We start from the raw sequence: 12,339 nt of genomic DNA on the forward strand, positions 1-12,339 counted from the left end.
ACTTTCATGGACATTATATAAAAGTGAAACAGGTGAACCGATCACATACCCCACTTCAGCTTATGTGACAGTATTCCAAAGCACTTACGGTACTTAAAATTTGCTCTAAAGTATAATTGACAATTTCGGCGACTCTGCGGCAAGATTTTGTGTTTTTTTGTAATCTCAGTTGAGCAACAGGCTTTAATCCATTTTAGACACTCTGATCTGGACCTTCTGCTAGGGCACGGCAGAGGGAAAATGCTGGACAAAGGCTCAAAGTCTCCCTTAATCGGCAAGCTACTCCCACGGTACAGGCAAAACTCAGATATCTTCATCTCTGAACCTAATTCTCAGACTAATAACATGTTATTTTTTGTGCAACCAAGACTGATGTGAAGTACAGCATGCTCATAAATTAACTGATCTCCCTCAGCTATGGCGCAAACTACAAGGTAGTGCGAAACCTCGTAACATGACGCGCGCGTTAATTCGAACAATTACGCACCAAAAGAAAAGAAGGAGGGATGGCGTCTATAGTTCAGCCATCTGAAATAACTTAACTTGCATGGGTAACGTAACTTGCATGGTCATTAGAGTTCGGTTGTACGCTGTGCAGAGTAAGACATTGCTGTAAGAGACACACCTGTCCCGCACGCCTGAGTCGTTTTCGAATGCTGATATATTAGCACCTCACTGGTCCCTTAACCTCAACGGGCGAGGTGTGCGCAGATGCGCGGCAGCTTACTGGCGCAACAACGGAATTAAACGTGTTTTCAACTCAACGGACACTGTGGCCTTCGAAATAAAATCACAGAACGTCTGCGCTCGCTGTGTATTCAATTTCGTGCGTAATATTAAAGGAACCACATAGGACGTCACCAAAGGTTCGAAATAAACTCTTTCGCTCAAACAAATTTGCTGGTGAGGCTGAGAAAAATCGTTTCCCAAATATTTCCGTTCTATTTAAAGGGGTACCGACCTGACATTTCCGACTATTTATTTCTTGCGATAAATGAAAGTCCAAAGCCTCCAAACAGCAGAATAGATAGCGTCAAGCCTCACGGCGTTGAAAAGAATTTAATGAAAAAAAAAAGCTTTTCTACAGCCAGTTCCCACCTCATTTCTCAGAAGGATACTGTATTTTGACGTCAAGACACAGCACGTGGTCACGTGTGAACAGGTCAACGCGAGGATTTGAAAGTCACTCAGGCTCGCTTGACCACCGCGTTTGATGCCATACTCGCCCTGAGGGCCTATGCAGCATCATAGCGGATGACCCAGTGGACCGGAGCTAGCGTCAAAACGTCGCAGTGTTCTGGTCCCAGGTGACCACATCACGACACAGTAGAAACGAAACCAAAACTACCTGTGGACAACCTTGCACAAAAAATTATTTGCACAAAAAAATCTGAGGCTTGCTACAATGTTTTTCTAAAGTTTCTAGATCTACCATATTCATTTAAGGTAGAAAAAAATGTAGTCGAAAATATCATGTCAGTACCCCCTTAATTCCGTACTGTTATGAACCCGTATGAGCCGGTTCAAAGCGGTTCGAACCATTATATTTTGCTTCGTAGATGAACCCGAACCGAACTGGAGAATATGCAAAAGTCTGAACCTGAACACAAACTGAACCCGAAAGCATTTCGGTTAGACACTCTGGTTAGCACCGCTCAATTTGGCGGAATATGCCAACTCGCGTCTGTACTCCCTTGGTTCTACACAGCGCCTTCTAATGCTACCTCCATTTAAAGGCGCCGTTACTGCGCTGGTTGAGGCTAAGCGTAGCGTTTGCTAAACCTACAGTTTTCGTACGAGTATCGACTTTTGTGATTGCGACGAGACTATAGTGCACTTCCTAATCCACTTTCTTTCGTTTGAAGATCGAATATAGAATCCGCGTGCTATACCCTAAGCCGATTGGACGATAGAGCGCTCACGGGAGCGTAAACAGTGTGATCCTGGAGTGAATCGTTATCCGCACAGGAAGCAACTGCAGGCTTTTCAGCCATCTTGGAATCCGCCGCGGGTGCTGTTGTGCGTTCGCACGTGCGCATCTAACCTTAGCCATTTTTTATTGAAATATATGAACGCTCTAGGCGCACTCACGCCGTCGGCGTCGCCAGCGCCCTTGTCGTGCCGTTCTGGTGACGACGCATGCGCGGCTCGCACGCGGAGGGCGAGTGTCTCCAGAGACGCCGGGTGAATTTGGCTGCTGAAAGAACGATGTGAGCGCACCGTCAACGCTACGTTAAAATTAAATTCCGGGGTATTACGTGCCAAAGCCACTACGGCGTACCAAAGCACGCCGTAGGGAGGAGGGACTTCGAATTAATTTTGACCAACCGGTGGTTCTTTAATATTGCATAATTCAGCCCCATCGAAGTGCAGCCACCATGACCAGGATTTGATCCCGCGCACACGAGCTTAGTAGCGCAACGCCATAGCAACTACGCCACCACCGCGGATGGCGTTCGATGTAATCGTTAGAAATAAAAAAAATAATAATTAATAAATAAATAAATAAATAAATAAATAAATAAATAAAACCAGAATAAATTTCAAAAAAGAAATGTTGGTGGTAGTGAGTTTTGCACCTGTGACCCCACGCTCAGAAGCCGAGTGTCTTACCCACTGGGCTAAGCCGGCTTTCTTTTTTTTCTTTATTGCCATTTCTTTCGTGGACAGGAAAAACAATAGCTGCCGCCCAAGCGCCTCAACGCGCTTGCTTGTCCGCGAAGCGTTAACTCGAAGGACCGCTTAGCAGCGTTCAGGAGGAGGGAGAGAGATAAGAAGAAGGCAGGGAGGTTAACCAGAATCACGTCCGGTTGGCTACCCTACACCGGGGGAATGGGAAAGGGGGACAACAAAGATAACAGGGAGAGAGAGGAGGGAAGGAAAGAAGGAAATTGCAGTGAGTTCGCTGACGTGTGTGGCCTTACAGAAATTTAATTAATAGTCACATGGTTGCACAAGCCCGTCGTCCTTAAGAAGCACAAAAGTGCCTTCACCGCTTTATGGGCCGACGGGCGACGGGGGCGGTGTTCCAGCAGCACCTGCACAGAAAGCGGCCGATTGTCCAGTTTTGAAAAGCGGCGTTCAATTGGATAATAATGCTTTCGAATTAAAACTCGGAAGTGCTTAGGTGTCCTCGGAAGTTTAGCCACGCTGCTTTATCTATCTATCTATCTATCTATCTATCTATCTATCTATCTATCTATCTATCTATCTATCTATCTATCTATCTATCTATCTATCTATCTATCTATCTATCTATCTATCTATCTATCTATCTATCTATCTATCTATCTATCTATCTATCTATCTATCTATCTATCTATCTATCTATCTATCTATCTATCTATCTATCTATCTATCTATCTATCTATCTATCTATCTATCTATCTATCTATCTATCTATCTATCTATCTATCTATCTATCTATCTATCTATCTATCTATCTATCTATCTATCTATCTATCTATCTATCTATCTATCTATCTATCTATCTATCTATCTATCTATCTGCTCGTCCGTACGTGCATACGCGCGCGCGTGTGTGTGTGTGCGCGCGCACGCATCAGCAGCGTTTCTTGTATAATGTGCAGCAAAGTATCGAAAAGAAAAATGAGTTTGTTCACAAAGCTAGTCATGGAGGTGCTTCCTTTCCACCAGCTAAGTTTCGAGGCTGGCGATGTCAAAGCGAAGATAACGAGGACTGACATCGAGGAAGCGATAATCGAGAGACGAAGTACGATGCCACCGGCATGCTAGTCCCTGGTATTCGATTCGAACTCATTTATAGAATTACCTATTCGAAGTTGTTGAATATTCGTTCGTTTCCAATTTATTTCTTTATTTATTTCAGAGTACCTTACCGGCCCCAAGGAGAGTATTGAGTAAGGGGGGCGTCGTTGAACAAATGACAACAGAAAACCGATACGTGAGAGCTAAAAATGTTTACGATGATAACGGGCTTGCAAAACAGTGTTACCAATAAAAACGCTAAAGCAAGACAAAGAGTTGTCAGGAAAGGAATGAAACGTACAGTTCACGGTAACGTAATAAGCGGTGTATCACACGCGCAAAATACCGCGCATAGCGCGAGAACATAAAACAAACAAAATTGAAACAAGAAATTGAAAAAAAGAAGAAGAGAGAGAGACATAGCATATGTACAGATGAATGCATTTGTTATGATGAAAACCGCGGGTTCAGTAGTTGTCTGAATTTATCATTGCTCATTTTCGCGACAGTGCTGTTAGGAAGCGAATTCCATAACCGAATTATTCGTGGTAGAGCCGAGAAGTTAAATGCGTTAGTGTTGCCATAAATGCGAGTGAGGTTTAAATCATTATAAAGTCATCATGATGTGGCAACACGCGCGTTCCAGTGGCAAGTTTCATGGCTTCATTTGGTGAACATATCTATGGAGCAAGGACAGGAGTGCTATGTCACGTCGGCTACTTTGTGATTAGAGGGAAAGGTCGAGTTTTTAATAAGGGATAACAACACTTTTCTGGAGTCTCCAGGGATCGGCTGATTTGAGGATCGTTCAGAATGATTCTGCTATAGGACATTGTTACGTAGGAACACCAGTTTCCGAGCAAACGCACGAGCCAGATAACTTCTGCGAAATAATTTCCAGTCATATTTTTTTTCAATAAGAATAGCTCGCTTTCGGGCATCCTATATACAACTTTAATCAAATTTATTATTTGGCCAGCCTCACCATGTTTGCATCTCGATAAAACAATGTGTGGTGATGTAGTATCACACTTCTCTCTTTCTGCGCCAACCACGTGCGCAACCGCTAACTGCGTGGTAACAACCTTTCTTTTCTCTCTCTTTGTTAACTGTATTCAACATGTTAGAGCTTGTTATACGGCTCTGGCTGCTCCTCTTCCTTCATTTTATAAATGCGCCAATTCTTGTTCCCTTGTTTTCTTAATTTAATGGCTTAATTACCATGGTGCTCCAGATAATCCAAAGTAGTTCTTTATCAATTACGAGTTCCTTAGCAGTCGGAACGTGCAATTGTGAGCGGTATTACGTGCATTTTCCATTGTGAGAAAGCCTGATTATCTTTTTTTTTTCTTTAACCAAACGGACTCCGCGTAAACCCCCCATGTCATGTTGATTTATAGATGAAAGTATATTCGACATTAACTTCAATATTCAACGGTCGTTTCTTTCTCGAATATTCTTATTCGGTTTGTTTCAGAAATTTTGCTATTCGAGTAACCCTAGTCTTAATAATAGTTGAACGGCGGGAGACTCCTTAATCCACTCAATCATCAAAAACCAAAGAGGACATGCCTACTCAGAGATGGATGCCGAGATCGCAACGAACTGTCGACTGGTGTAATTGAGCGTCAGACATTTTTATTTTTATTGTTTGCTATCACTGAAGCTCGGAGCTGATATAGGGCCTATTTCAATCTTCTTAAACGTTTCAACGTCTACTTTGTCCAACGTCAGAACAACGCATCGCCCAATTTAAGGAAGCGCGTGTCTTCTGTTTTTTTTTTAAGTTTTCATGGGCCTGGAACATCTTTCTCCCGTTTCCTTCTTCGCTGAAAAGTTACACACGTCCTTTACACTTCTACACAGAGCCTTGCTCCGCCTTGCTCCGCGGTCTACACTAACCGTTTTATGACATGAACGCTCAGCATCAACCTGGAGGCTTTCGCCGGCGTGACCCGTCATCGCGAATTTCTTTTTCATCACTCTCACTTCCGCTCGCTTCTCCCACGTTGGCCAACGATAACTGCCACGAATCCTTCCAGCTGGGCTAGGTCGTCATAAAGCTCGCTCGGAGACCTTCGTTCTGAGGATCACATTCCACGTTACGGCGTAGGAGGCCACTTCCTTGATTTATTTCGCAATGCGGCTATTCTGGGGCAAGTACTCCTTCTCATCTAGCTAACTGCGGGACAAAAAGAAAAAGAAAGAAATAACAATCTTTATTTATGCTTATTTGGATAAGCATTACCTCGCAACTTTGATAACATGTTCACAATAGTCTCGTGAGCTGCCTACGTCTTCCATTACTTTCTTTGTTTATCTGACATTTTTCAACCCTCCCACTGTTTCTTTGTGCTCGCGTCATGCGTGGCATTCGCTCGGACCCTTTGTGTCCGCACGCGACGTCGCCGGTATCGCCCCGTCCCAGGAGGAGAGGCCCGCGTCTGCCGTACGCCGTCGCTACATAGATAAGCAGCGTTCCTGTATAGGCCGCCGCTCACGGCGTCCAATCGAGGTTGCGTGCGCGGTGCTTGGCGGTCGTCGTCTTTCCTCGTTCGTCTCTCTCCCAACGCGGCCCGGGTCGTAACTCGGCAGCAACAAGCGTGCCCGGAGGCCCTTTACGCAACTGCACGGCCATCCTGAAGCGCAGTATCGTCCTTGGTCGCCGCGCGGACGGATATATACGCTTTCCTCGGCCATCCACGGTGGCGGGCGCGCGCGAGTTGTCGTTCTTTTGTACGCGGCTCGAACGTCAGGTTCAATAGAGCCCCGCGCGAGCCGAGGAGGTGAGACGCGGGCCGCTCTTATTCTTTCTTCGATCAAGCCCGCGCTCCTCCGGTCACGCTGGCGGCGGCTCTCGCCCCATATAAGCGGGCGAGCGAATAGTGCGGCCCCCGAGTGCCATCGGCTCGTTACTCTTCGTTTATACTATACGTCTCTGTGCTTTATTTATGGCCTTACGCGAGGCACGCGAGCTGCCGGGAAATAGGCTGCTTATTGCCCGCTATAATAAACTCCGTAAACCGGGCCTCGCGGACCTGCGGGGAGCCCGATCCGAGCTATTCCCATCGACGGCCGCTGCTTTCTAAAACCGGTTCGGAGTTAGCTCGACTGAACTGAGTTGAAAAATGGCGCGGATAGTTTTTTTCCGGCAGTCACAGGCACGGTCCTGCCTTACTCCACGTCGGCAACTTGATGAAAGAAAAGAAACGAAGAGTAGAAAAATACGGACACCGCGGCGCTTTAGTTTCATCCGTTCCTTTTTTTATTAGCTTCTGTAGCGTGCATTGAATCGTATGAGAGCGCGAGCAAATGAGCCAGGCACTAGTAAAAACTAGACGATTTTTTTCTCAATACATTGGTGATGGAACATGCCAGCCGATAACCACCCCACGAACCACGCCTACCGCTTCCCTTACACGTCCTTCAACTGTCATGTGGATACTAGAAATGTGTAAAAGCCGCCGAGACAGCGAGAAGAACCGGCATCGTCCCTCTCGTCGTTGCCCAAGTTCTTCGAATTCGTGCATTTCCACGTGTACAGGAATGCGAATGTAGCGTTTCGCACTTATTTGCGCAATATGAATAACACGTGGATATGCTGTGGGAAAGGGTGTTCTCGTGGCGCACAATACTTCGTCCAAGACAAGCCGAGACCTACTCCCGGTGAGCGCGTTTCATCGTTGAGCCCTCACGACCACCGCCGACAGTCACATCACCTTTCCCCTCACGGTGCGACACGCTACGCGCATTAATGCGATTCGTCTTTCTTTATCGCATTACCGCCTTTTACATGAACGCAACACGCTAGAATTGCGATTCGATGCGCCACTGTCGCATCCACGTAAACGTGGCTTATACGACGATGGACCGAGTCGACGAAACCGAGGAGATCGATCACAAAGAAACCCCACCAACCGAGGGTCCCGAACGAGATTTCGCACTTGCACTTAATGGTTAAAGCTTTTGAGACATTTTCTGGTATATCAGAGAGAAAAAAAACGCAGTCTCTTCTCTGAGCTGCTTAACGAATTTCAGCCGCGTGATTTGTGACGACTATCACTTAGCGACCTTTTATTTCCTCAAGGCCCATCTTCAAGTTCCCACGAGTTCTAAAAACTTGCTGCGGAATTCTCTTTAGCCATGAAACTCGACTGTTTTCTGTAGTGTTCCTACGTAGTCTGCGCGTGATGTGATGCATCATGCTTTCCTCTCTTCTCTATCTGTCTCGCTTTTCTTCCGAAGTTATACTCAATCCTTTTCAAGCAGCTACGTTTGTTATTCCTTTCAGGAGACAATTGTTAGCTTGTTTTGCTTTTTCTCTTTGCGTCGCGTTTGTGTTTTTATGTAATAATAACAACAACAACACATGCCTGACACATGCCTCGGCATCGGGGGCTACTATCCCTCTGACAAGTTTGAGTGAGGCGGGGTAGAAAGAATTTTTTCAGCAGAACTGCCGCAACACACTTATCTTGAAGAAGAAATACTCTAACTAAACCGTACGAATAAGTCCAATTGATCCTTCTATGAGATCTTCGCGCAGAGTTGAGCTTCTAACATCGGCTCCCAGTCATTGACTTCGGAAAGCTGGAAACGCAACCATCAGTTGCGCAACACGGAATATGTTTCATTCTGCCTTTAGAGAAACATTCTCATGTTCAATAAAATAAAAACCAAGCGCAAAGCCCTGAAAAAAGGGCGCAAGTGACATGAAAGGTCGTAATTAGAAAACTCGCCGATACCATACACGCTGACAGTCTATCACCGTGAGCGGGACGGGAATTTTGACTTTACGCCCGGCTTGTCATCTGTCTAGGGCTCTTTTCTCCGCTTTTTTGGAAGCAAAGGCACTCTCTCTTAAAGCAAGGAATCTCCGAACGTTCTGTAGACAAAGGAAAAATCGAAGTACTCAAGCGCTAAAATAAAAGCGCACACGAAACCACTAATAGAGTTTTGCCACCGCGCGCCGCAATTTCCGTGATAAGATTTGGTCGTACGTCGGCATCGTGTGCGCACACCCTATAGTTACGTTGCCTATGCAGTGATGTGTGTTGTCCTCTGGCTCCCGAAGATGGTCACTTGCTGCTGCTTGCAAATGAAAATTTGGATTTGGCTTGACCAGGACGAGCGCTTTCACACCACCAGGACGAGCGCTATCTAACAACTCAGTTGCTAGAAAGCGCTCGTCCTGGTGTTGCCCCTATTCTTCGTCCCTGTTTGTTTGCACACAAAAAGTTTTAAGACGAATCCAGGGGCGTTGCCGCTCTCATCCGCAAAGATGTCAGCTTTGTGAAAAGGGGCACCCCGACGTACAAAAAAGGCCTGGAATCCATGCTCACAGAAATCATCCCCAGTCGGGCCCTAAAGACCAACCTTTACATATTAAACGTCTACAGTTCCCCGAATGACAGACTCAGAAACTTTAACAAACTTCTCACATCGGTCGCGTCGCAAGCCAAGGACAGGCCACTGATCGTTGCCGGGGACTTCAATGCGCACAACACCGTCTGGGGCTACGCCACCAATGACAGGAAAGGAATTAACCTTGCCGAGTGTGCGGACACCCTAGGCATGCAACTCATCACGGACTCAAGGTTTCCGTCGCGCAGAGGCAACTCGCTTCAGAGGGACACCACCCCGGACCTGACGTTCCTCAGAAACGCTGACGGGTCGTGGGACAACCTGCAAGAGGACCTTGGCAGTGATCATTACATCCCAGAAATCAACGTCCGCATCACACGCACTTCTCCCAAGAATTACACCTACGTCGACTGGGGCCTCTTCAGAAGAATGAGGGGTAATGCGGACCAACAAGAAGAAACCTTCGAAGAGCTCCTGGAAAATCTGAAAATTGCGGTGGCCAATGCCACTAAAGAAATAAGCGTGGATCCGGAGGTGCCAGCCATGGACTCCAGACTCGCACACCTCCTGGAGGCCAATAATGCGTAAGAGAAAGATGGAAACTGCAGAAGCTAAACAGAAGGCTGAGGTCTAAATTAACGAAAATCAACAAAGAAATCGAAGAACACTCCAGAAAGTTGAATGCGCAGCAATGGGACGAAGTGTGTCTTGAGGCTGACGGTAAAATGAGAAGGGTCAGCAAGTGGAGCCTTCTTAAGAACCTATTCGCCGACAACAACAAACCGACCAAGAGTTATACCCGACTAACGATCGAAAGGTTCGTTCATCTTCACACGAAAGAAGGCACGAGTCCGCGGGACTTTGCTGACGCCCTGGCAGACATCAACCTACCAGTAGAGCGCAAATCCGTCCCGTGGGACGACCCGACACGCGACTATAAAGGGACACCTCAACTATCGCTGGATCGTCCTTTCGAAGTTTCGGAGATTGTGCACGCCCTTCATGAATTAAACGGAAAGCTCGGCCCCCGGCCCAGACTTACTAACAAACTACTCAGAAATCTAGACGACAAAGCCATACAAATGATTACGAGCAAAATTAAGGAGTTATGGGCTGAAGGTCGGGTGCAGGATGAATGGCGAACTGCCAATGTAGTCCTCATCCCCAAACCCGGAAACCGCTTCATCCAGAGAATCTGAGACCCATCTCCCTTACGTCGTGCCTCGGGAAGGTCGCAGAACATGCCATCCACAACAGAATTGGAGAGCACATTGAAAAAAACGGCCTATTCCGCCACAATCTCATAGGCTTCAGAAAATCACTATCCACACAAGACGCCATGATACTCATCAGGAATGCCGTCATAGACAACAAATCCAGGGATGTAAAAGGCATCCTGGCGCTCGACCTAACCAAGGCCTTCGACACGGTCAGGCACGAGCACATCCTCAACGAAATCTCCACTTTAGATCTCGGAGCAAATTTCCCCAATTTCATAAGATTGTTTTTGGATAACCGAACGGCCACCATAAACGTCGGACAAATCAGAAGCAGAAAGCAAATGCTAGGTAACATCGGTACCCCGCAAGGATCAGTGCTTTCGCCGCTTCTTTTCAACATCGCAATGCGTGATCTCGCAAACAAACTCTCGAAAGTCCCGGGGGTAGGGCACGCGATTTACGCCGACGACATCACCATTTGGTCCACGAGCAACCCGCGAGGCACTCTGGAGCAGAACCTACAGCAAGCGCTGGACACCACCGAAGCTTTTCTTGCAAACACGGTACTGAAGCTCTCCACCAGCAAATTGGAGCTCCTTCTGTGCAAACAAGGCCCAGGCTGAGACAGCCCCTCAGCTCCGTCCCCGTTCACCTACACACCTGGGACGGAGGAAACATCCCCAGGTGTAACACAATCAAGGTCCTGTGCATGGTCATTGGGGCTTACAGCAATGACAACGCGGAGGCACTAAAACGCATCACAAAGAGCACCCTCAACTTCACCAGGGTCATATCACGGGTCGCCAGCAAAAGGGACGGACTGAAAGAGGACAACCTCATGAATGCATTTCACGCCTTCCTCATCAGCCACGTAATCTACACCGCCCCCTTCCTCAACTGGTAGAAGACGGAGCTGAATAAAATTGATACACTAATCAGAACGGGATTGAAAAAGGTCCTAAGCCTCCCTAGAAACACTAGCACGGAACGACTCCTCCAATTGGGGCTACACAACACGGCAACCGAACTTTTTGAGGCACAGCGAAACTCCCAGATTAGTTGGCTCTCACTCACAAGGGCGGGCATCGAAATCTTACTAGAAGCAGGCATACAGCCCCTCTTCATGCCACCAGAGAAGTCGCAACTATGCACAAACGCCAAGAGACCAATAACCGTTGATCCCATCCCACGAAACATACACCCCACCCACAACGAAGGGCGGAGAAAAGCGAGAGCGAAGGCAATCCTTGACAACATCAAACGTAACGAAACGCAAGTCCTCTTCGTTGACGCGGCCAGGTATTGGAATCGAGGCGCCTACGCGGTCTCTGTGGTGGACGCCCATGGCTCTCTCGTCAACGCAGTCACGGTAGTTACCAACTTCACTCACGAAGCAGAAGAAATGGTCATCGCGGTGGCCCTTCGAAGTTGCAAAGGAGCGTCAGTCATTTACTCGGACTCAAGAACAGCTATTAGAAACATCTCGTCGGCCCTCGTCTCTAGGAAAGCAGCTACGGTTATCAACGCGATCTTCTTCCAAGAAACGGGAGGTGACAACCTCACGTCCCCACACATCACATGGTTCCCGGCCCACATGGGCAACATTTCCGGACCTCCTGACTGTAATCCGAACGAGCGGGCACACCAACTGGCGCGAGAGCTCACATTCCGCGTATGCGGTCCGCCCTCTCGTTTCAACCTAGACTGGAGGGACCTAGACAATAAAGACCCGCTCGTATCATACCACGAAATCAGTTCAAATCATAGGTTATCACGAAGAATTTTTCCTCCTCCTCACCCAAAGCTCAAAAAAGCAAAGGCCGCCACTTACAGACAGTTGCAGACTAGGACATACATCACACCAACAACACTAAGCAGGACCAATCCTGACCTTCCTACTGAATGCCCACACTGCTGCCACGAATAAAACTTCGAACACATGCTCTGGCTGTCCCCTGCCAACGCGAGCACGGACTTTCCCGACCAGTCTTCCTGGGACTCAGCGCTCAGAAGCACAGAGCTCTTC

General features: G+C 47.3%; 1 protein-coding gene across 2 annotated transcripts in view; it reads right to left on the reverse strand.

Annotated features, from left to right (window-relative positions):
- Positions 1–2,615: 2,615 nt before the first annotated feature.
- LOC142571805 (monocarboxylate transporter 13-like) overlaps positions 2,616–12,339 on the reverse strand; it is a 57,936-nt gene continuing 48,212 nt past the window's right edge. Inside the window, exon 9 of one of the 2 annotated variants that reach the window (XM_075680430.1) lies at positions 2,616–3,038. In XM_075680430.1, the coding sequence (XP_075536545.1) occupies positions 2,998–3,038 (41 nt within the window). In that variant the 3' untranslated portion in view covers positions 2,616–2,997. The remainder of the gene's footprint in view (positions 3,039–12,339) is intronic. The other variant, XR_012825951.1, reaches the window with a different exon arrangement.

The sequence above is a fragment of the Dermacentor variabilis genome, chromosome 2 (assembly GCF_050947875.1).
Source record: "Dermacentor variabilis isolate Ectoservices chromosome 2, ASM5094787v1, whole genome shotgun sequence".
Classification (NCBI taxonomy): Eukaryota; Metazoa; Arthropoda; class Arachnida; order Ixodida; family Ixodidae; genus Dermacentor; species Dermacentor variabilis.